Consider the following 25,931-nt stretch of genomic DNA (forward strand, 5'->3'; position numbering starts at 1 on the left):
AGAAGCTCTTTTGAACAGGTTGCAGGGGCACATGGCACATATAAAGATCATGGTAGGTGTTAAGTACGATGCTCCCTTGAGATCCAGAGCACTGCATTCTGTGCTTTGGACTGCAAGTACCAGCAAAGACACAGCCGTATGGTAGGAGTGCTAGGTCTGTAAAGGAGCTTGTGCCTTCCCCATGTAAATTGAGTACTGTATTTTACAAAGTAAGGTTACACTTTAAAGGAGAAACCCATTAGTCCAAATTAAGCATACACAGATCACCATCAGTCATCCTGGATTGTAAGTCATTGGTGGAGCTTAAGGCTGCTCAGATGGATAAATTGAACTATCCAGAAAATTACTGTAGACCTTACCCCTGCACTTGTTAATCCTCACTTATTGGGCCCCACTCTAGCTTGAACTGCCCTTGCATCTGCCTGTCCCAAGTTCTGGACACAAATGTCCAGAGCCATATACGCTGTAATGTGGAGTCACATAGCTCTGTCTGTCACATGAGATCCGTACCACTCTCATAATGGTAACTACATCATTTAGTGGGATCAGTGGCAGATTAAAGACATTGGGGGGCCCTAGGCTACAGTCACACGAAACCCCATTCTAGGCTACTCCTGGGTCTGGATGTGTCTCCAACCCAAACTTTCTCTGCTGGCTTGGGTTTGGCTCAAGCTTGTGACATCAAGGAATCTGCACGCATCTGGGCACACACATGTACCTTCCCTAACTTCTTCTTCAGCAGGTGTGTCATACCAGACCAAGCACAGCACAGATAAAAATGAATAGTAAAAGAAAAGAAAAATAAATAAATAATAAGTGAATAAAAAACTAGATGGACCCTTAGGCTATAGCCTAGGGTAGCATATGTATAGCCCTCCCCTGAGTGGGATCACCGCAAGTCAGTGGTCAATTGAAACCACCCCCTTGATGGAGGTCAAACCTTTGGTCATGGAGCTTCTTAGCTCATAGCAAGCTTACGGATATAGGAGCACATTGGTGTCTCAGTCATAGTTCCAAGAATATCGGGAACACAAAATATGTTTTCCCAAATATCACCCAACTGTCCTTCAAGCTGGGCTTTCAGCTGACCAAACTGGTCCAAATCTCTTTCTAACTGGCTTTCAGGCTGAGCTTCTTGCCACCAGACCCCATCATGAGAGCCAAATTATTGCCATAAGCTCTTTTCTACTTCTACTTCTAACCCAGGCAAGCACCCAGGCCGCATGGCTGTAAATAAGGTTCGCCCCCTATATCTGGTAGGGATTCCCAATAACCACTAGAAGAGTAAAGAATCTGTTGTCCATTTGGCAGAACAGAGAAAGCATGGGAAAGTCATCCCAGCACTAATGATTGGTTTTCATAGGAATTTAGGCACATAATGAAAATGTCAGAGACAATGGAGATTGCAGCACATTATCATATAGTTTAATGAGCAGAGGGTCCTTTATTTGTGCAAGTTCCAAAATGAAGAGGCCTGTGGCACAGTCCCCCCAAGCAATGCCCAGAATAGAGGGGCAGAATCAGAGGCGATGATGATGATGATGTTTTTTTGTTTTGGAGCTTTTTCATGGAAAAGAGATTGTACAAATCACAAAGGCCCTTCCTGCCTCCAGGGTTTTTATTTCAGGAAAAAAAAAGAAAAGTCGGCTTCCTGTGCTGTTTTATCCATTGCCCAGAAAGTGAAAACTTGTGTGTTTTTCTTTCATATTCTTCCTGCCAAGCACAGGCTGGTGTGGCGCTTCTTATTCCACTGGGGGGGGGGGGTTGCCAAGTTATTCTGGGCAGAGCTATAAGTACAGACAGGCTGGGGTTTCACTTAGGAGGGGGTGTAAGAGTAAATCAGGGACAACATCTGCCCTGAGCCCCCACAAATCAAAGTGGGGGCCTTGAAGAAGATACTTCTCAGTTGTTTTACAGTAACTTGAACTTCTCCAGCTGTTGTTGAATTACAACTCCCAACCTCCCTTTGACAGACAAACACGCTGCCAGTTGCAGAAAGGTTACAGGTTGGACATCTCAGAATTATATAATTTGGGGGGCCTCACAATTACTGCAAGACCACGGACTCCAATCAAGTGCCTTTGGTACTGAAACCCTCCCACCATAGAAGTCCCCGGGCACGAGATGGTTTAAATTCTTCCTTCCAAGCCAAGACAACCATCATCATTGGGGTGACCCTGAGGCACCATCTCTTCTCTATCCATGTGCTCCATTGACCCATCTCTTCTCTATCCATGTGCTCCATTGACCCATCTCTTCTCTATCCATGTGCTCCATTGACCCATCTTATGTCCCTATTATACATCATATACAACAGCATATCGGGGGTTAAGGGATTAAATAAGGAAAAATAAACCTACCAGTTATCACAAATCCAAATGGCCACAAGGACGGAGCCATCCCCTCGCTGTGACGCACTTGCTGATTAACGTGTTGGGTTCTTCCGGAAACCACTAATTTCGATTATAAATTTCTCTTGCAAATTGTTGTGATTATAGGCCCCTGCAAGTAAAAAAAAAGGGTCTGTTTATTTTTTCCATCCCTTTATCTGTTTAACCACTTGTTATTATTCATTTCATCTGGTGCACATTCTGAAAATACGTCCTTTTTCAAGGTCCCAATCTGGGCCGAAACGTTGGAAATGCACTGTGAATAATGCACATATATTTCTTCACAATTACTAAGGAGTGTGGGTCCATTTGCTTTATTATATACTGTATATCTATATATATATATATATATATATATATATATATATATATATATATATATATATATATATATATCTATCTATCTATCTATATCTATCTATCTATCTATCTATCTATCTATATATATATATATATATATATATATATATATCACTGGATCCTCCATAGCAAACACTACAGGGATTATGGATAATTTCTGGACCAGTCTGACCAGTACCTTCCATTTGATCCAGGTTGGACTGTGATGTCATGTTGTTCTCTAATTATAGAGCAGCTAAATATGTTCTGAATCTGAAATACAAAAGCCATCTACATCTTCAACAACTTTAACCCCTTGCTGTGGTTTAGGTCTAGTACAGGTATGGCACCTCTTATTCAGAATGCGCCGTCTTTCCGGATAACGAATCTTTCTGTAATTTGGATCTTCGTACCTTAAGTCTACTAGAAAATCAATTAAACATTAAATAAACCCAACAGGCTGGTTTTGCTTCCAATAAGGATTAACTCTATCTTAGTTGGGATCAAGTACAGGCTACTGTTTTATTATTACAGAGAAAAGAGAAAACATTTTAAAAAATGCGGATTATTTGCATAAAATGGAGTCTATGGGAGACGGGCTTTCAGTAGTTCAGAACTTTCTGGATAACGGGTTTCCTGATAATGGATCCCATACCTGTACTGGACTTGCATGGAAAGAGTGTGTAATGGCAGCTGGTCAGAGCCCACAGCTTGCCGGGGATGCTGGGAGTTGTATTTCAGCAAGTCTAGTTTTGACAAAGCATCACTGCTGTGGGTTCCAGCGCTTTCCTGCTGTGCTGCCCGAGACTGACACACAGTTGTCAGAACTAGGTACCCCCCTATTGTGTGTCTCCCTTCCCATAGCCCTCTGCACCCCTACCTTTGAAAGAGGCTTCCTAGAAACTCAATGCACCTCCAAACTGTCAGCTCTTCCAGCGGCAGTTGCATGTGATGCTCCTCTGAAGTTATTTCCAGTGAGAGGGAGCCAAGCGGGGAAGTGTAGCAGCCAGGAGCCAGACAACTGGCAACACAAAGTAACAGAAAGCCCTGAATGTGACACAGGCCAGTGTGAGGGTGGGAATCATAAACTCATGTTACTCACTCACTTACACTGCTCTGATGATATTATGGCAGCATCCATTAAAGGGAAACTCCACCCACACAAGAACATCTCATTCTAAGTGACTCCCCGGTTGTGATTTGTGAATGTCATTGCTATTGAAAGTAACATTTTGTTATTATCCCTTCTTGTTCTCCAGTTCCGACTCTTGAAAGAATGCAACAGAATGTAGTTTCCCCCAGGTCTGTTAAAGGGGTAGTTTACCTTTAAGTTAACTTTTAGTAAGTTATAGAACGGCCAATTCTAAGAAACTGGTTTTAATTATTTATATTTTATAGTTTTTGAATTAATTTGCCTTCTTCTTCTGACTCTTTCCAGCTTTCAAATGGGGGTCACTGACCCCGGTCTAAACACAAATGCTCTGTAAGGCTACAAATGTATTGTTATTGTTACTTTCTATTACTCCTCTTTCTATTCAGGCCTCTCCTATTCAGATTCCAGTCTCTTATTCAAATCAATGCATGGTTGCTAGGGTCATTTGGACCCTAGCTACCAAATTGCTGAAATTGCAAACTGTTTCACAATATCACTCTCTACATCATGCAAACAGTTAATTTAAAGGTAAAGGACCCCTTTAATCAGCTGGCTTCAGGAGTCACAATTAAAGGAAAACTATACCCCCAAAATGAATACTTAAGCAACAGATAGTTTATATCATACTAAGTGGCATATTAAAGAATCTTGCCAAACTGGAATACATATTAAAGTAAATATTGCCCTTTTACATCTCTTGCCTTGAGCCACCATTTAGTGATGGTCTCTGTGCTGTCTCAGAGATCACCTGACCAGAAATACTACAACTCTAACTGTAACAGGAAGAAGTTTTGAAGCAAAAGACACAATTGGCTCATGTGACCTAAGAAGTATAATTTGTTTGGTTTGTTTATGTGCACAGTGAATCGTACGATCCCAGGGGGCGGCCCTTATTTTTTAAAATGGCAATTTTCTATTTATGATTACCCAATGCCACATACTACTAGAAAAGTATATTATTATGAAAATGGTTTATTTACATGAAGCAGGGTTTTACATATGAGCTTTGTTATGCAGTATCTTTTAATAGAGACCTTCATTGTTTGGGGGGTATAGTTTTCCTTTAACAGTGCAGAGAAGCTTGTACTAAAGGGTAAAAAAAAGGAGGGGAAAAATCTTCTTTTGTGACGAAAAGTCACGCGAGTTCCCTTCTGACCCCTAATTTACATTTGTATATTAGGATTTAGTTCAGCCAAGCTCAAGGATTCAGCCGTATCTGAATCCTGCTGAAAAAGGCCGAATCCCGAACCGAATCCTGGATTCAGTGCATCCCTACTTGAAGTCAGGGTTCCAGTGTGTAAAAAGCAATTTTTGTGCCCTTTTTGGTGATTTTTGGTGGGCAGCAAACTGACAGTTGCAGACTCCCTGGCATATGACAGTTTTGCAGAGCAGGGGAAATGTTCATTGGTTCATTGGCCAGCCAAACATTTGAATTTCTTTGATAATTCTGTTTGCACATTAGCAGTTATTGATATGATTAATGCTGTGGTCTTTATTTAACCACAGAGCGCCCTCTGTTGGAAACTTTTATTTCATACAGTTGATAATATGTAAAGGATTGTGCTTTTTTTAATTATAGATGTATTTGTTTATTGTGCATAGTTCTGGCACACAAGTTAAAGAGTGCCAGTGGGCATGGGTCCAAAGGATCCATTTACTTAGCTCCTGTCATAAAGTAAGTGCATGTCTGTCTTGCGTTGACTGCTATTGTACTTTGCACCAACTATTGGGATTTCCCATCTGTTATTAGGTGCAGAGCACAGTATGGGTGTCTTGTCTGGGCCAACACATGTTACTTACATTTAACAGAATAGGGGGGATTCCAATGAAGGCTTAGGTGGGATGTCTATTTTTAACTGTCACATTCATTAAAGAAGGTTGTTCACTTTCCAACACTTTTTTCAGTTCAGTTGGTTTCAGATCAGTTCACCAGAAATAAAGACTTTTTTCAATTAGTTTCCATTTTCTATTTGTGGTTAATATTGAAGATTTTTCACCATACGTCTTTCTCAAGCAGCTCTGGGAAGGGGGTCGCCGACTCTGTAACTGTTCTAAACGGATCCATTTAATTGAAACATTTCCGTATCTGAGTTTTATTAAAGGCAGCTGTTAGAAATGATACAATCGTTGATAATATTCCATAAACTGCTGAGACATGTAAGGGCTCTTACTCATGAGCATTTTTACCTGCGCTCCCCTGCGTTCCGTTTTTCGGCGTTCAACCGCAGGGGAGCGCAGGAATAGACGCATTTCATACTCACTGTACTCACACAGGCGCATGTAGGCGCCGAACGCAGGTTGAGACGCAACATGCTGCATTTTTCCTGCGTTCGGCGCCTACACGCGCCTGTGTGAGTACAGCCCCATTTGAAATAATGAAATGCGCCTATTCCTGCGCTCCCCTGCGGCTGAATGCCGAAAAACGGAATGCAGGGGAGCGCAGGTAAAAACGCTCATGAGTAAGAGCCCTAAGAACTAAATGTATCAACTAAATGTAGCAAATCGTAACAGTTCAGAATCGGCCCCTGGATCACTGAGCTGCCAGACTCAAACACCAGAGACACGAACATTAAAGGGGAAGTAAAGTCTAACATAGAATAAGGCTAGAAATGCTGTATTTTGTATACTAAACATAAACATGAACTTATTGCACCACAAGCCTAATCAAACAAATGATTTATGTTTTCAAAATTGGCCACAGGGGGTCACCATCTTGTAACTTTGTTATACATCTTTGCAAGACCAAGACTGTGCACATGCTCAGTGTGGTCTGGGCTGCTTAGGGATCATCATAAATAAGTAAAACAGCACAAGTCAAATAATATCTGCCAGAAGCCGATACAACAAGACTGATTAATAATCAGAATATACGGACTGCACTGGGTCCTGTGTTGTCATGTAATCTAATGTGGATTTTATAGTTTTTCTATTGTTTAATACAAACTTTCTCCAACTCTGCAGAACCAGTGGCTGCAGCAAAATAATCCTCCAAATAGAATCTCAGTTTTTCTGTTTAAATCTGGCTCCATGATCTTTGTCCCTGCAGCTGGAGTTGGAAACAGTAAAGGGGATGTAGAGGCAAAAATAAAATCTAATACAAATCTCTACACAATCGCCGACTGCACTACAGGGAAACAAACAAAGCTGCTTGAGTTCTGCATGGCTGGGAAGTAAGGCGGGGGCTCACCCTGCTGTTCATAAGTATGATGTTTCCCTGCAGAGCAGTTAGGGACCGTCTGACAATTCCTATCTACAGCAAGAAAAGAAAGGAGAATTTCACTGCATACAGTCAGGTTTCTTATTAAAAAAAAAAAATGGTACACATGTTTTAATTAAAGTATATTGGAGATAAGTTTCTTTTTCATTAAAGAAAGTAAAAAGGGGATTTAATTTTTTGACTTTACTTGCCCTTTAAACGTTGAATTTTTCAAAAATGATGAAAAAATCAAATGTGGGACGCAAGTGAAAAAAAAGGATTTCTTTCTGGTGAAGAATTTGAAAACAACTGAAATAAACAAAGTGTTTGGAAGGTGAACAACCGCTTTAAAACTGTAAGCTCCTCTTTATCAGCCAATGTAATGGCCAGCATTGTGCATGAGCAGATGATTCAGTTTGAATAGATTATCTGCTGTCAGACACGATTGGATGGGAAGAATGGTTGAAACCATCCAAAGTGCCTGACCAAATTTGGGCATGTATGACCCACTTAATTTAGGTGGAATTGGGTGGGAAATGTTCTCTGTAGGTGATCGACAGACACAAGTGCAGAAAGCATTGTACATTTATTCTGTTGTTCCGCCTATAGTCAGCAGCATGGCCACTTATACAAGAAAGAACAGGGAAAGAAGAATTGTTGGCATGTTTCCTTTAAAAAAAACATACCATATTTATTACATTTTATATCACGAACCCCTTTAGAATCTGCATATTTTAGGCATGACATAAAAGTGTCGCTATACCCTTAAATGTGCATACTGATTTCTGCTTAAAGGAGACTTTTGTGTAAAAAATAAGAATGTACCAGTGCATTACACACATTTAGATATAGAAGAATTGTGCTTAAAAAAGTAGTGTTTCAGGCTGATTTATTGAATATTTCTACAAAAATCCCTACAAGTCCCTCCCTTTTCTTCCACTTCCTGCTCCCTGAATTCCCAGGCTGTACAGAGGAGCAGGCGGCTCTCAGCTCACTGCACTGTAGGACAGGAACCAATCAGCAGTTGGTCCTCCCTTTGCTGCTATAACTGGGTCTACTCTTATAGGAACGTTTTTTGGAATACATTATTAGAGACTAATTATATACTCATTTCTGAATATTTCCATCAGGCAAATAGAATAATCAAATAAATAAAAAGATATAGTTGCCCTTTAATGACCCTAGAAAAAAGACTTTTCTAAGTAGCTTTTTATTTATATTAATACACATTAGCTAAATAGTCTTCATCCCGATCGGAAGAAACAGGCAGTGCTGTGGGATTAGCAGGTAGAATATATATATGACTTCTCTCGAATGTCATTTAGCAATTCCATTGTCTGATTCTCCAGTCTCTGGATCTCAAGGCTCTGTGCCGTCATGTTGGCTTCATTGGCCCTGAATTTCTCTTCAAGTTCTGTAATGACGAGAGAGAGAGAGAGAGAGAGAGAGAGAGAGAGAGAGAGACAGAGACAGAGAGACAGAGAGAGACAGAGAGAGACAGAGACAGAGAGACAGAGAGAGACAGAGAGAGACAGAGAGAGAGAGAGAGAGAGAGAGAGAGAGAGAGAGAGAGACAGAGAGACAGAGAGACAGAGAGAGAGAGAGAGAGAGAGAGAGAGAGAGAGAGAGAGAGAGAGAGAGAGAGAGAGAGTGTATCATTAAAAATTCATTATAAAATTAGCAACACCCTTACTCATTCACGTTAGTATTGTCCTGCTTGTACAGGTATGGGACCTGTTATCCAGAATGTTCAGGACCTGGGATTTTGAGAATAACAGATCTTTCCATAATTTGGATCTTCATACCTTAAGTCTATTAGAAAATCATGTAGACATTAAAAAAACCCAATAGGCTGGTTTTGCTTCCAATAAGGATTAATTATATCTCAGTTTGGAGTAAGCACAAGGTACTGTTTTATTACCAAAGAGAAATAAAAATTTGCATTATTTGGATAAAATGGAGTCTCTGAGAGACAGCCTTTCCGTGATTCAGAGCGTTCTGGATAATGGGTTTCCAGATAACAGATCCAATAGTCTGCGTTATGCATCCCCTTACCCGTGGCCTGCCTGCCCCTAACTTGCGTTGTAATGTGACGCTACTAGTGATGGGAGAATTTATTCGACAGACGTGAATTTGCCGGCGAATTAATTTGTGAAATTGCATCGGAAATTTTGACACCCATGGACTGACGCCGCCATCAAAATGCAAATTTTTCGCCCGTTTCGCGGCTAAGAGAAACTGGACAAATTTACCCATCACTAGATGCTGCTCTCTACTTAGAGAGACAGATTTTCGACCATCACTCCTTGCATAAAGCAACAACCCTAGGGGCCTCAAGTGTAGTTAAAGGGATACTGTCATCGGAAAACATGTTTTTTTCAAAACGCATCAGTTAATAGTGCTACTCCAGCAGAATTATGCACTGAAATCCATTTCTCAAAAGGGCAAACAGATTTTTTTATATTCAATTTTGAAATCTGACATGGGGCTAGACATATTGTCAATTTCCCAGCTGCCCCCAGTCATGTGACTTGTGCCTGCACTTTAGGAGAGAAATGCTTTCTGGCAGGCTGCTGTTTTTCCTTCTCAATGTAACTGAATGTGTCTCAGTGGGACATGGGTTTTTACTATTGAGTGTTGTTCTTAGATCTACCAGGCAGCTGTTATCTTGTGTTAGGGAGCTGTTATCTGGTTACCTTCCCATTGTTCTTTTGTTTGGCTGCTGGGGGGAAGGGAGGGGGTGATATCACTCCAACTTGCAGTACAGCAGTAAAGAGTGATTGAAGTTTATCAGAGCACAAGTCACATGACTTGGGGCAGCTGGGAAATAGACAATATGTCTAGCCCCATGTCAGATTTCAAAATTGAATATAAAAAAATCTGTTTGCTCTTTTGAGAAATGGATTTCAGTGCAGAATTCTGCTGGAGCAGCACTATTAACTGATTCATTTTGATTTTATATTTTTTACCATTACAGTATCCCTTTAAATAAGCACTAAGGGGCGAGCTCTTGCAGTTGTACACCCTGGGGTTGTAATGATCGCTAATACTTTCACAAAACATTCAAAAGTGCAGGGCAGGGTGCATATATTTTTTAAATTATCTAACATTTTTCTCAGCAGCTCCCAACTTCACTTCATTACCTGGTTGCTAGGGTCCCAGTCCACCCAGCAACCAGGCTGAGATTTGAATGCCACGTTGCAAAAAAATGCCTAAATTGAAAGATCATTAACAGAAAGTAACAATAACTATGAAACTGGGAAACATATTTAAGCAGGGATCTTGTTGACCTTAGTGGACTGATCATTTAAGGAGTTAGTTATCAAAATCTGAATTTATCTCATTATTTTCCGAAATATACTCCGACCAAATCTGCACGGGTTATTTATCAATATTTTCCTGTAAAATTCAGGAACAAAATAAAAAAAAAACGTCTGAAAATTCGAATCGTACAAATTTTTCGGGTTTTCCGCTAGAAAAGCTGGCATGAAATCAATCACAGATAAAGATATCTTCGGGACTTCTCCCACTGACTAATATAAGACCTACGCAGGTCTGAGATGCCGGATTTTCGGATTCAGACTTTTTCCATCCTCGGGGTTTAATAAATCACGAAAAATTCCGCTTTTATTTTTTCACTAAAAATTCAGATTTTATAGTCAAAAAAACTTTTTGGTATTTGGACTTGAATAAATAATCCTGTGTTCACTCACCTGTAAGGTTCTTCTTGGCGTCTGATGCTTTTTTGTACAGTGCCTGAGCTTCCTTCTTTATCTTTTCTATCCTGTCCATGGCGGTGCCGGAGGAGCTGTTTAAACCCCCAACCTTCCCTTTCAGATCTTCGTACTTCTTTTTAACATCATCCATTTCCTGCGGGACAAGAGAAGCACAGAGAGACAGAGCAATGTACTATATTGTGGATGTGAAAATATTTACAAAGAAAAGCATGTGGCTACATTTTCCCTACTTGGTCCATGGAAACAGGGGACCAGGCCCACAGAACTTTCTATGGGGTATAACCCTATGCCATTTATTATAAAGGAGAAAAGGAAGACCCAAACTAGATTTTATAATAAATGAGGTAGGGATGACAGTCAAAGGAAAAAATTCCATGTGCCTTCTTTTCCACAGACTATATTGGAGCATTTTTACAAATCTCAATTCTCTTTCTTGTGGGTTTGTTCTATTCCCAGAAAAATGTAAAATGCTTAGAAAAGCTACTAGACCTACAAATAATAATGAAAAATGGCATAGGAAGTTGTTTTAACTGTTCCGCCAGCCATTCCTGCTCCCACCCCACAGGCTGCTGACATTCAGCTACAATTGCGACCCTATGAATTGATTTATTAATTTTAGGGATGCACCGAATCCAATATTTTGGATTCGGCCGAACCCCCGAATCCTTTGTGAAAGATTCAGCCGAATACCGAACCAAATCCGAATCCTAATTTGCATATGCAAATTAGATGTGGGAAGGGGAAAAAAATTGACTTCCTTGTTTTGTGACATAAAGTCATGCAATTTCCCTCCCCGACCCTAATTTGCATATGCAAATTAGGATTCGGATTCAGTGCGGGCAGAAGGATTCCTGGATTCGGTGCATCCCTAATTAATTTGCGAAAAAAAGCTATAGTTATGATTGAAAATAACATTGTTTCATTCACTCTTTCTAAAACATTGTTTATAAATAAAATACAGTAAGGGGCAGATTTATCAAAGGTCGAATTTCGAAGTGAAATATACTTCAAAATTCGACCATCGAATGGCTATACTTCGACTTCGAATATCGAAGTTGAAGTTTTTTTTACCGAATCAGACCATTTTGCAGTCTAAGTAAAATCGTTCGATCGAACGATTAAATCGTTCTAATCATTCAGCGAGCAATTTTACTTAGACTACAAAAAACATAGAAAAATGCATTAGAAGGTCCCCATAGGCTAAGATAGCACTGCGGCAGGTTTAATTTGGCGAACTATTGAAGTAGAAGTTTTTTTTAAAGAGACAGTACTTCGATTATCGAATGGTCGAATATTGGAACGATTTTACTTCGAATCAATTCAAAGTAAATTTGAAGTCGTAGTATCCTATTCGATGGTTGGAGTATCCAAAAAATGACTTTGAATTTCGCATTTTTTTACTTCGAAAATTCCCTCGAATTCACTTCGACCCTTGATAAATCTGCCCCTTAATGTTGAAAATGCACCTCTCATTGATATACAGTGGATTACACCAGGTTTTATCTGGCAAATCTCATTTTTTTTATTGTGTTTGGCTCTCCAAGAGTGGCCATTGGTCTAACTCAAAAATATGACCCCAGCAGCCAAGGAGGCACATTTAAACACTAACAAAAGGACTATAAAAACACTACAAAAACGTTTTCACATCACATTACTGTTGGCCAGTAGTGTACTCCATCCTGCAGTCTTTACTAGTAATGGAGTATCACTGATTTCTAGTGATGGGCGAATTTATTCGCCAGGCGCGAATTCGCGGCGAATTTGCACTTTTCGCCGCCAGCGAATAAATTCGCGAAACGCCCGCAAAAATTCGCCGGCGTCAAAAAAATTTTTCTCTAAAAAACGGACGCCGCTGTCAAAAACGGGCGCCGGCGTTGGGAAAACGGGCGCCGGCGTCAAAAATTTTTTCCTCGCAAAAACGGACGCCGGCGTCAAAAACGGGTGCCGGCGTCAAAAACGAGACGCCGGCGCCGTTTCGTGAATTTTTCGCCGTTTCGGGAATTTCGCGCGAAATTCGCAAATTTTCCGGCGCAAATTCGCCCATCACTACTGATTTCATCATGGTGTATCTTAGAATCTGAAGACCTAGTGGTGCACATAGTCCTTACCTTCCTCAGCTCTCCAGTGGAGGACAGGACCAAGTTGGCTCTTTCCTTTGCACTGCTGGCAATTTGCCTGTTGGACTCTGTCTTATCCATTAAGTCTTCAGATTTCTCAGAGAGGTTTCCTATTCGTTCCATAATGTCCATCTCTGTCCGCTCAACTTCAGTCAGGGTCTTCATGGTCTGTTAGCAATTCAAGAACAAGCGCAGGCCATTAAACAAACCAGTCCTGGATAAATGTGTAGTTCAGTCTCAGCCCAACAGAAATAATACTGGCATGGGTTTAGTGTTGTAGGTCTGCACCTTGGTATGTGGCCCTAAGTAGCATCGTGAGATACAGTAGATAGATGGGCTTTTTGGACCAAAGTATAACATAAGGTGGACATTATCTCCATAGAAATGGAGAAGCTCTGGAGAAATGAAGACGATGGTAGAAGTGGTGGAAGGATCATGATGAGTAAAGAGTGGACAAGAGAAAGCAGGTTAGAAATGTAAGGGGGGCCAGAGCTATCGACAGCTTTTAAGATCAGTAGTACTAGTAATGTAAATATATGATCTGTTGGCAGCAAAGCTTGGCAGCTGAGGATTTCTGCCTGTATTTATAACAAGGAGGACCATGCCATAAAGCTTCTAAAAACATTTAAAGTTAAAATTGAATCAACAGGATTGTTTTGCCCATGGATTATTTAAGTACAAGCTATTTTATTATTGTAGAGGAAAAGTAAATCAGTCAAAAAGAAAGACTGTGTGAATGCCCAGGAGGAGAAAGTAGGTATGTGCACCAGTTTGCAAAGGGGGGGAGGGTTGTGTGTGGATAAGGGTGGTGAGCCCTCAAGGAGGTGGCCCCAGTGGCCCCATTTCAACATTGATGCAGTGATTAGGGTTTGTCAAGCGGAGGTTCATTAACAGACAGCAACAATGAAGACTTGCCATAAGAGTATAAAATAGGGGGCAATTTCTTATCATGTCAGATTACAATAGCACGGAGTTTATTTATAAATTCAGATGGATTTGGCTGCACCTGTAATACAACAGCAAGTGTTGGGAGGAGTAAGAGAATGTTGGTCTAATATAGCTGACCCAGCAGGGGCATAACTACAGAGGAAGGAAAACCTGTGGTTGCAGAGGGGCCTTAGGAGTGTAGAGGGCCCAGTGAGGCTCTAATTCATGAGCAATTTCAATATATCTTGTTGGAATAGGCCAACTTATAAATAATTTGCTATGAGTCCCAGAACATCTAGTTACCCCACTGTGACCCAGTGCTCCTGAACCTCTCTGATACCAAAAATATGTTGACAAGTGAATGATGTTGATGAGTATGTTGATGAGTGGTGTACCCGGATAGTTACCCCTTAGCTGGTGTATTGAGGTGACCCAATTACACTATCACATAAATAAGCAAAATACTATCAAACATTTCTTATTTAATATAAAAGTTCATAAGACCTAGTTCACTGTATGCTACCGACAAAAATGACAACATTCAGTATACAACTGCCCCAGCACATATATTTCTGTATGTAGTGTAAAATTATGTTTTTCTATCTAACAGATTCTATTTAAGTTTAAGATGTGATTTTAATAAGCAGAATACAGCAGTACAGTCAGGATAGGGTATCTCCATATATGTAGAACTACAATGCCCACTATCCTTCCACCAAATTCATAGTCTGTCATCTCCTAATGTCACTTAGACCATTTCCCTGGGTATCTCTGCCGTAATAGCCCATTTCTCAAGCTTTCCCAGACTCATATGAATCAGCTGGGTCCCTTCCCAAGCATTTTAAGCTTCTCCTCCAACCGCATTCTGATATGTGGTTTAGAGGAAACTATTAGCAGGACATGTTGGAGGATACAGCTGAGTTTCCATGGAAACAAGGAGAATAAAGAAAAGGATAAAAGGACCCTTTTAGGATTGTAATCTACGAGATCACAGCACAAGTGGAATTGTATGTGTATTTATATCTACATAAAGAATGCAATTGTGTTATTACAAACCTTTGGAACTTTTTTGATAGACATATACATGAAAATGACAATACTCGACTAAAAAAATTATAGGACAGAGGAAACTATCAAATTGCAGTTCTAAAGGGATTTTATAAACCTATTTGCAGCACGAGAGCTCACGCTATAGAGCAGGGGTCCCCAAACTTTTTTGCCAATGAGCCACATGTAAATATAAAGAAAACTGGGGGCAACACAAGCACGAGAAATGTTTCTAGGCGGTAGCAAATAAGGGCTATGTGTCACGGTCGGCACCCTAAATTCAGAACCGATGATAAGCACCCTGTTCTCGGCTCTTGCTCCCGCCTTTTACCTCGGGAGGAGCCCTCGGCTAATTGGATGCTGCCAGGTCTTATAAAGAGAGGTGCAAAGTGAGGGGTTCTGAACAAGCAAAGGGGCACAACTGTAAAGCAGAGTCTTTTGGGCAGAGGGTTACGGTACAAGGCGTAAGTAGAATCATAGTCAGATCAGGCCGGGTCGGGGCAGGAAGAATACAAAACAGAGTCAGACAGGCAAGGGTCAAACCAGGAGATCAATCAGTAGGGATATGGGGGCAAATTCACTAAACGACGAAGCGCCTAACGCTAGCGTGAATTCGCTAGCGTAGCGCATTCTCGTTAATTCACCGATTCACTTACCGATGCTGGCGTAAATTCGCTAGTGTTACTTCGCACCCTTACGCCTGGCGAATTTGCGCAACGGAAGTAACTACGCAAATTCACTGACGTGCAAATTTTTCTGAACGCTACCTTTTACGCCAGACTTCCTTCGCCACCTCAGACCAGGTGAAGTGCAATAGAGTAGATAGGGATTGCTTCAAAAAAAGTTAAAAATGTTTCTAAGTCCCAAAAAATGCTCGCGTTTTTTCTTTTTTTATGGGTGATAGGCTGAAAAAGATTGAAATTTTTTTTGGGGCTCCCCTCCTTCCCCCCTACATTTCCTAACTCATGGCAACTTAACTATACAGTGGGCACATGTGTAGGGCAAAATAAAATTTTATTTGCTGTTTTGAAGGTTTCCCAGGCTTGTGTAGTGATGCTACATATACCTCCATTTTAACTTCAATTTGGCGCCGTATGCAAATTAAGCATCGCTAGCGTAACTTTGCTTGGCGAATTAACGCTAGCGCAACTTCGCAACCTTACACTTCCCCTGAGCGCAACTTCGGATTTTAGTGAATTTGCGTAGCACTGGTGAAAATACGCCTGGTGAAGTGCAGTGTATCACGTCGAATCGGACGCTGGCGCAACTACAAATCTTAGTGAATTTGTCCCATAGAGTAAGCGAAGTCGGATATCAGGCAGGGGTCAGGATACAGGGTCAGAATTGTCAAAAGCCAGGCAGGGGTCACAACAGGAATCAGAATAGCTCTAAGCTCAGAAGAACCAGGAAACAAGATCTTATAACGGGCAATGACTCACACACAGAATTGCCCTTTAATAGTGTTTGAGTTTCGCGCCAATGCGCGCTGGCGTCATAACGCCTTTAAATCCCACAGAGGTGCGCCGCTCACGCCCCAAGGAACCGGCACCTGAGGGGACACAGAGGAGCAGTGTGGCGGGCGTCCTCGCCAATGGCGTGGCGGGCTTCATCGACGCACCACTAGACCACCAGGGAGGTGAGTTGTTACACTATGATTGGTTATTTAGTAGCCTCTTTGTGGTCTGGCAGACTACAGCTGGGTCTGTTCGGCAGTACATGTGGTCTTTATGCCCCCAAAACTTGCCTCCAAGTCAGAAATCCAAAAATAAGCACCTGCTTTGAGCAACATGTTCCTAAGAGCCACTGGTTGGGGATCACTGATATAGAGCTTTGATATTTACATGAAAATCTTGATACGGGGAATGGTTTGTGTTTACATTTACTCCCTTCTCCTGGGATTTGAAATTTGCACATGAACAGATGATGTGCATCACTTACAGGAATACTGTATGTTCTACCCATCCCATGAGCAGCCTGATTGTCAGGAATAACAGATAAACTCCTCTACTCTGACTACTGCATAAGATGCATATGTTTTAAATAAAAGAAGATTCAGAGCACATTGTCTGACAATCCCGACTAATTGGGTATATTATATATTATATTATTTGGCTTCTATACTAGATAAACAAAAAAGTTGGAGCAAGGCACTCTGATAGGTCACGCATAGATCAGACCAGAAAATAAAAAGATGAACATTTTATTTATATACGCATCTCTCGCCTAACTCGTTATGTGTCACTGGGCCTATGACTAAATTTCCCAGTGACACGAAACGCGTTAGGCGAGAGATGCGTATATAAATAAAATGTTCATCTTTTTATTTTCTGGTCTGATCTATGCGTGACCTATCAGAGTGCCTTGCTCCAACTTTTTTATTTATCTAGTTACGGATTTTCCGCTCCCTTGGGCTAAGGGCCTGGGGCAGGAGCACCTGGGCCACCTATGTAACTCGGTGAGTGACTTCATTGGTGAAGCTTTTATGCTTAAATATGTATTTCGCTTGCTATATTGCTTCTATAACATTGTCAATATCTAGTCAGGGGCCTAACATTTCAGCTAAAGGCCTTGGGACTGAAGGAATGGGGGTGCCGTCTGTCTGTTGTATGATTTCAGCCATGTGAAAATTGCACCTCCACTAGCACCTTAAGAGGGAAGGGTGGCCATTGGTTTTAGCATATTGTATCACCCTGAAAAGCATATCTGTCACCTGATTTGTCTTTATACAGACATCCAAACACGATGAGTATATCATAGACAAAAACATGTAGGTGTGACAGTTTGTTTTCCCGGAAATGCTATATTAATAGTTAACTCCTTGTATGTTATAGAATGTCCTATTGTTAGCAGCTTTTCAGTAGGTCTTCATTTTTTTAATGGCATGCCTTCTACTTTCTCTTCTCATCTTTTAAATGGGGGTCACTGCCCCAGCAGCCAACATATTGCTCTGTGAGGCTACATTGTTATTGTTACGTTTTATTCCTTATCTTTCTTTTTAGGCCTCTCCTATTCAGCTCCCATTCAAACCATTCCCTGGTTGCTAGGGTAAACTAGACCCTGGTAACCAGAAATCTGCTAACATTCCAAACTGAAGAGCTGCTGAACAAAAAGCTAAAACATGAAGACCAATTGCAAACTGTCTCAGAATAGCACCATCTGTCTCATACTAAAAGATATTTTAAAGGAAACTTAACCCTTTAAAGATACATTGAATACTGACCAAATTCCCATACAGGTATGGGACCTGTTTTCCAGAATGCTTGGGACCTGGAGCATTCCAGATAACGGATCTTTCTGTATTTTGGATCTTCATACCTCAAGTCTACTAGAAAATCATATAAATATTAAATAAGCCCAATAGGCTGGTTTTGTTTCCAATCAGGATTAATTGCATTTTAGTAGGGATTATGTACAAGGTACTATTTTATTACTACAGAGAAAAAGGATTATGGTGTTGTTTCCCCTCACCTGTTCCACTTTGCTTTTCACATCTTTAATGCTCTGCTTGGCCTTTTTTAATGCCTTCTCTGCAGATTTTGCTTTGGTCTCTGCCTCCTGGAGCAGTCCCTGGGCATCAGATATATTTGCACTCACAGCCTCCGCCTTGGCCCTGTAGATACGGAATAAAAACAAGTCAAAGAACCAAACTAAAAAGTCATTTTCTTACAAAATATCCTTAACCATAAAGTAAACCTCTAATAGGGACCTACAGTAAATCTCCCCTCCAACCTACTCCATATTAATTAGCTGTACGCAAAGCACATAATAAGCACTGGCCGATTCTTTCCAAGCATGTGATTCCATGGGGGATTTAAAAGAAGGTTTTCATATGTCTCCCCAAACCAAAATCAATGAAGTTCTCTCAAATATTCTGGGGCATTATAAAGGTATCTATATGTTACCCACAATGTTTAGGACCTGAGGTTTTCCAGATAAAGGATCTTAATGTAATTTGTATCTTCATGCCTTAAATCTACTAGAAAATCATGTCAACATTAAATAAACCCAATATACTGATTTTGCTTCCAATAAGGATTAATTATATATTAGTTGGGATCAAGTACAAGCTACTGTTTTATTATTACAGAGTAAAGGAAATCATTTTTAAATATCCCATACCTGTACATAAAATCTTAAATCAAAATCAATCCTGCCATGTATTCTGGCACTGCATTTAACTTGCTGTTCTAAGCTATTGTACATGTAACTAGTACAATAATTTTACTACAGGCACCATGGGGCAAATTTACTAAGGGGCAGATTCACTAAGGGTCGAAATTCGAAGTTAAAAATACTTCAAAATTCGACCCTCGAATTGAAATCCTTCGACTTCGAATATCGAAGTCGAAGGATTTAGCGCTAAACGTTCGATCGAACGATCAAAGGATTTTTCGTTCGATCCAACGATTCGAAGGATTTTAATCAAACGATCGAATGAATATCCTTCGATCAAAAAAAGTTTAGCAAGCCTATGGGGACCTTCCCCATAGGCTAACATTGACTTCGGTAGGTTTTATCTGCCGAAGTAGGGGGTCGAAGTTTTTTTTAAAGGGAAAGTACTTCGACTATCGAATGGTCGAATAGTTGAACGATTTTTACTTCGAATCGTTCGATTTCGTTCGAATTCGAACGAATTTAACCAATTCGATGGTCGAAGTACCCAAAAAATACTTTGAAATTCGAATTTTTTTCATTCGAATCCTTCACTCGAAGTTAGTGAATCTGCCCCTAAGCGTCAAAAATACGCTAGCGACACCTTCGCCGCACTTCGACAGGGTGCTGCTAATGCTCTAAAATCTGAAGTTGCACTCAGGGAGGACAAAGGTAGCGAAGTTGCGCTACCGTTAATTTGTCAAGCAAAGCGAAGTTACGCTAGCGATGCCTAATTTGCATACGACGCCAAGTTAAAGTACAATGGACGTATCTGTAGCAGCAAATACATTACACTACACAAGCCTGGGAAAGCTTCATAAAATAAAATAGAGTTGTTATTTTGCCCTATACATGTGCCCAGTGTATAGTTTAGGTGCCATATGTTAGGAAATGTAGGGGGGAAGGAGGGTACCCCCCAAAAAATTTACAATCTTTTTCAGCCTATCACCCTTTAAAAAGTAAAAGACGCCAACGTTTTTTGGGAAATGTAAACTTTTTTTTTAAGCAATCCCTATACCTTCGCCATAGCGCAACTTCGTCTGGCGTAAGGGTGTGAAGAAGCGCTAGAGTAGGTCCACTTCAATAGCGAATTTAAGCCAGCACCCGTTAGTAAATCGGTAAGGTAACGAATTTTGGCTTACTTCGCCCTTTAGTAAATTTGCCCCCATGTGTTCTGCGGGCATTATATTAGAAATTGCTGCTGCATTTATCCTGCCGTGTCTTCTGGATGTTATATACATGAAACTGACCTTTGTGATAATATTAAAGGGGAACTCCACAAAAACATAACTTAAGCTTTTTGAAAAGTAATCATAATTTCAATCAACTTTGCAATATACATCAATTAAAAAATATGCAGACTTTTCATGATTTTTAATGGTTTCTGACAGTTCCCTAAGCCTAGCCCCCTGCTCTCGTGCTGATCTGTCTGACTACTTTGCTCAGCAGACTGACTAATGTTACTTTGTATCAACAGCCATCTTTCCTCAGCCTGCATCCTCCAAACCCCACAATTCCTTTCCCTTTACCTGTATAATAGCAGTGCCACCCCTTTCTGTTTCTTCTGACCTGACTTCGGAAAACTTACTGTGCCTCCTTGGCTTGTTTTTGCAGGTTTTTGGCGGTGGCCAAGATTTCAGAGGTGTTGGTCAGGAGCTCATCGGTGCAGCTAAGATTTCCAATACTTTCTTTGATCTCATTCACCAGTGCAGTAATGTCCCCAGGGCCGGCCGGCAGAGAGATGTTCAAGACTTGTCGAGCCACTAACTCAATGCTTTCTGGTTCAGCACCCTCTTCTACAAGAATGAATTACACGTAAAGAGTTAAACATGAGGACTGGCCTTCAATCTAGAGAGATGGGTAGCAATATGCAAATAACGGTACCCCCTCAGGGGCTAATTATTGCACCATGGTGCCTCCCTTGCGTTTTGGAGGGTGTTTCAATTCTCGACTTTGGTACAATAGCAAAAGGTGCCTCTCACCAGTTAGAAAATCTTTAATCTGCTTAATGAATTCCCGCAGCTTTTCTGTTGAATCCTCCATACGGCGCTTGGATTCTTTGGCGTTGGCCAGTGTGCCCTCTGTCTGGACCTTGGCCTCTTCAGCAATTCCCTGGATATCTTGTATCTGAAACAAAGGTGACAAAAAAGCTCAAATTAAAATAGTTCCCTTTATATCCCAGCCATGGACTATAAAGTACTGTATGTGTCTTCCAGGCAGGTGGTAAGGGCGCACGCTGCTATTTTGGGAGATTAGTCGCCCAGCGTCCAATTGCTTCTTCCTAAGTGCGACTAATCTCCCCAAACTGCCTTCCCGCCAGCTAGAATCGAAATCTAGAATCGAAATTGCCGGCAGGATGGCACTCAGAGCGACTTGTTTCCAAAGTCGCCTGAAGTTGCCCCCGAGGAAACTTTGGGTGACTTCGGAAAGCCGAAGCGATCCAACTGCCATCCCGCTGGCGATTTACATTCTAGCCGTCGGGACGGCAGTTTGGAGAGATTAGTCACCCTAAGAAAAAGCTGGGCGACTAGCATAGCAGCGTGTGCCCTGGCCCTTAGGTTGGTGGAGCGCAATCGGAGAGTTTTTCTTTTAATGTCCTTTCAATGGACAATCATTTCATAGGGTCCAGGGATAAGATTCCACTGGTGGGACCGAGCTAGAAATGGCAGGGGCCTCAGCTCTTATGATAAGGATCAAAATAAGGCAAATATAAATAAACAGGTGATGCTTAATTCAAGATATTGCAGAGGAAATGACTGATGTTGGGTTCCTGCATTTATTAAAGTGGCCCTGGTTATCCTCAGAATTAGAAGAGTCCCATGCAAACAACTTCTAATTATGAACCCCTGATTGAATTATATTATTCTAGACATGGGGTTTGTCTTGAGTTGAACAATGAAGGTGTTTTCTTTGCCCCAGGAACATGTGGGACAATGGGGAGAATTAGAACACACAACTAAACACACACTCACACACACATATATTTTTTATGTTCTCCAACAAATGATGATAAACAGTAGTGGAGACGTTCAATACCTTCTGAGCAATGTCTTTCAGCCTGTTGCCCATGTTTTCTAGCTCCTGGGTAATGTTCTGTGCTGTGATAAGGGCCTTTGTAGAAATTGGCAGAGCTCCGTTACAGTTCTCTCCTCCACATTTTCTCTTTCCATCTTCATCTCTACAATTTGCTCCCCCACATGGTGAGTCCTTACATTCCTGGTCTCCGGGGGCCCCACAAATCTTCCAAGGAAATAACCAAAATACAAAAGGTGAGGAGGATTATGATCATGATAATTGGACCATGACTTGTAACGTCAGTAGACTGAATAGCCACAGGCACAACTGAAATCACTGGGTAATTTTCCTTTTTCCGAGTATATCTGCACAGATTTTTATCAATCCATTTTTCCAAAAATTTCATGTACGGGGAAAAAACTTTAAATCGTGAAAAAATTTGAATCATGCTAATTTTTCAGATTTGACGTCCGAAAACTCAGATTTCTTCAGATTTTTGCCAAAAAAAACACAACATTTTCAGATTATTGCAATAAACCCAGCGCAGATCAGGATATCTTTGGGACTTTTCTGATTGACTTCTAAAGGAATTTGGCAAATCTGAGTTGGAGTACTTTTTTATTCAGACTTTTTTGTCCGCGCCCTTGGGGGTTTATTAAATTCCGAGAAATTTAAGGTTTTTTTCTACTAAAAATGTTATAGTGAAAACAACTAGAATTTTTTGAACTTTCGGACTAAATAACCCCAAATATGTAACTTCGGATGCCATATTTTTTTACCCACAGTGCCGTGTTTTTCAAGTGTTACTCCCGAATCTTGGTGAACCTGGAGTTTTCCAGATTGGGGATCATTTCTGGTACCTAGCCCATAGATTGGACCCTCTTATTTCCCATCAACCTATAGATGGCTGTAGACCCCTTGTGTCAATAGGTGCACCTAGGAGTGATTAAGAGGAGGTGGGATGGATGCAATGGTGCCTAGCACAACTTTATGGAAGAGCAAGAAGAGTCTTTAAAAGCAAATACCTTTACTGCCATTTTTGTGCCATCACAATGGTGGCTATGGTCATAAATGATCTCTAAAGTTTTCCTGGTATCTCATGGCAACCAATTAGAAGTTTGATTTTACCCAGTTACCCAGTGTTGATTATTCTTAGAATAAAATGATAAACATAAAATGCAATTTTTACGGAATATTGCCATCTGCCTATTAATATTATATATATTTCTAGGTCTGCCTATATATTTCTGTGCAAATTTTTATACATGGAGGCTGATACTGTGCTAGACCCAGATATCTATGTATTGCCTATCCTATTACAATTATTTGGGCTCTGTTTTAAAACATAGGTGCTAAATTATGTCCATTTATAGCACAATATCTGAAGTTCATTTTGATCAGAATTCAAATCAAATACATGAAATTTGGCATACCTACGTATGTATGTTTTCAATGGCTTAATGAGAAATATTAGCAAACACCGCTTCTGTCAACTGTCATTTACAAACAGAGCTCTTGAGAACTAACATCATGTAATAATTACCTTCTCATTGATTTTAGAAACATTGAGTCTCTGAACCTTCTTTTGCAGCTCCTTCAATGAGCTCCTCTGAGCCGTCATGTTCCTTTTGTAGGTGTCGAATTTTTCCTTCAGAAGCCGCTCTGTTTCTTCCCGTGTTTGCTGGGACTGGAAAACTGGGCTTCCCGGACCATAAACGGAGCCATTGGCCATCTTCTCTGCTTCTGTGGATTCTAAATACGACTTCACAATACTGTTGTACGATTCTAGGAAGAACAGTATTGTTAAATGTACAAGAAGCCTAATGCAAACTCAGCATATACTGTATGTTATTTACTTTCCCACCAGCCTGGGCCCTACAGCAGTAACATCCCCTGCTTGTTATTACTTTGGTGGTAATAAGGAACCGCACTGCTAGTAAGGATAGTGGTACCAAAATGAGTGTAGGGGTAAGGGAACAGGTATCAATTTAACGGTGACTGATAACAGTAGGGGAAGCAGACAATGTGGCTTCTGGGATGGCCCTGGGGTAGAGAAGGCCCAGTGAGGTCTTACTGATGTGTATGTTGAATATATGTAAAATAAGTTGTTTTTTGAAAAAGTGTGGGGGTCCTAAAATGATTTTGCTGCAAGGAATAGTAATCTCTAGCTACATCACTGCCTACCCAAATTTCTTCATGTGTATTATAAGAAATATTTTGCCCCTGTTTAGATGTATAAGTAGACTACAAGTCTCTCCATAATTTGAATTACTTGTGTATTTGCTACTAAAATACAACTATAGTTTATATAAACAAGCTGCCATGGGGGCAGCCATTCATGCACAGGATACACAGTAGATAACAGATAAGAGCAATTGTGCTCTCTGCACTAGCGTCGTGCAGCACGGAACGGAAGGCATAAAGGCGCGGATAGGCGCTGGCTACACAGCAGCTTGTTTATATAAACTATAGTAGAATTTCTAACTCAAACACACCAGTTGTACCAGTGCAGCACAACAGTACATTATGGTTTCGTTACTTTAAAAGACTTTTTATTTTTTGGTGTTACTGGTTCTTTAATAGGGGTACACTATACAAGGTAGGGAAGGTCTGTTTATTCCTGCTTCTCCATTCTTGGTTTCTTACAGCAATGTCATGAAGACTACTTGTCTATTAAGAAATAAATTACATGCGGTAAAAACAGAGGTTTTGCTCAAGGCATTACCATTGAATTCTGCCGCTACTATGGCCTCAATTTGCACTTTCAGATCATACACGGTCTCGTTCACAATAGTAATATCTATTGTCAGTTTGTCCAGCTTTCCCCTCTGTCTTCTGTCCTTGGCCTCTGTGCCATTCATTTGCTTTTCCTGGGTGTGCAGCTGATATGAGAGCTGAGCCACTTCAGTCCTGCAGGGGAACAAGGCAGGAGAAGACATGAAGCAATTGGCTTGGGAACAATTTATATAAACACTAAAACCAAAAATATCCCTGAGAGATACAGCCATATAAACAGAGTTCCAATGCTGTGTAAATCAGTGGTGTAACTAGATGTTACTGGGCCCCAAAGCAAATCATTTTTCAGGCCCCAAAAATGTCTAGAGGTTGATCTGTTTTACCAATATTTATTGAAATTATATATGAATTAGGGCCTCATGGGGCCCCTATACCTCCTGGGCCCCCCTGCAGTCACATGGTGTACTTCCTCTGTAGCTACACCCCTGGTGTAAATATAACTACACAGACAATTCATTGTTCTGCATAATTTCTTGATATTTTGCTAATAAAAAAACAAACAAATACAAAAAGTATTATAGAATAGTGATGGGTGAATTTGGGGCGTTTTGCTTTGCGGAAAAAATTTGCAAAAATTTGCAGAGAAATTCGTGAAATGGCAAAAAATTCTCGAAATTGCGCCAGCGTCCAAAAAAAGGTCCGTTTTTTTTTACGCCGGCAAATTTTCGCTGTGGTTTAGCGAATTTATTCACGGGCGGTGAATTGCGGGAATTCGCTGCAAATTCGCACCTGGCGAATTAATTCGCCCATCACTATTGTAGAAGTGATACCCATATTGGCTAACAATAAAAATACATTGCAAGCTTTCAGAGCAGCAAGGGCTCTTGCAATGTATTTTTATTGTAAGCCAATATAGGTATCACTTCTACAATACTTTTTGTATTTGTTTGTTTTTTTTATTTGTTATTTTTGCTACTGGCTAACACAGTACCACAGTTTTTGTTTTGTGCTTGATATTTTGCTGTAATTAGGGAATTATCACCCAACATTTGCTTATGTCTACAAACCACGGAGGTTGTCATTTTCGGCTGGAAAGAAAGTCCTTGGGTGTCTTTGGCCAGT

General features: G+C 40.6%; 2 protein-coding genes across 4 annotated transcripts in view; both read right to left on the reverse strand.

Annotated features, from left to right (window-relative positions):
* lamb2.S (laminin subunit beta 2 S homeolog) overlaps positions 1-4,076 on the reverse strand; it is a 63,115-nt gene extending 59,039 nt beyond the window's left edge. For both annotated transcript variants that reach the window (XM_018261426.2, XM_041561745.1), the window contains exons 1-2: positions 3,610-4,076; positions 2,361-2,502 (exon numbers count right to left, since the gene is read on the reverse strand). In XM_018261426.2, coding sequence (XP_018116915.1) covers positions 2,361-2,400 — 40 coding nt within the window. In that variant the 5' untranslated portion in view covers positions 2,401-2,502; positions 3,610-4,076. The remainder of the gene's footprint in view (positions 1-2,360; positions 2,503-3,609) is intronic.
* Positions 4,077-7,950: 3,874 nt separating this feature from the next.
* Positions 7,951-25,931, reverse strand: part of XB5969698.S (provisional ortholog of laminin subunit beta 4 S homeolog) — a 98,803-nt gene continuing 80,822 nt past the window's right edge. For both annotated transcript variants that reach the window (XM_041561747.1, XM_018261427.2), the window contains 9 exons: positions 24,799-24,983; positions 23,617-23,858; positions 22,095-22,298; positions 21,041-21,185; positions 20,647-20,854; positions 18,375-18,516; positions 12,924-13,100; positions 10,792-10,948; positions 7,951-8,492 (listed from right to left, as the gene is read on the reverse strand). In XM_041561747.1, coding sequence (XP_041417681.1) covers positions 8,359-8,492; positions 10,792-10,948; positions 12,924-13,100; positions 18,375-18,516; positions 20,647-20,854; positions 21,041-21,185; positions 22,095-22,298; positions 23,617-23,858; positions 24,799-24,983 — 1,594 coding nt within the window. In that variant the 3' untranslated portion in view covers positions 7,951-8,358. The remainder of the gene's footprint in view (positions 8,493-10,791; positions 10,949-12,923; positions 13,101-18,374; positions 18,517-20,646; positions 20,855-21,040; positions 21,186-22,094; positions 22,299-23,616; positions 23,859-24,798; positions 24,984-25,931) is intronic.

Source organism: Xenopus laevis, chromosome 4S (genome assembly GCF_017654675.1).
Source record: "Xenopus laevis strain J_2021 chromosome 4S, Xenopus_laevis_v10.1, whole genome shotgun sequence".
NCBI classification, from domain to species: domain Eukaryota; kingdom Metazoa; phylum Chordata; class Amphibia; order Anura; family Pipidae; genus Xenopus; species Xenopus laevis.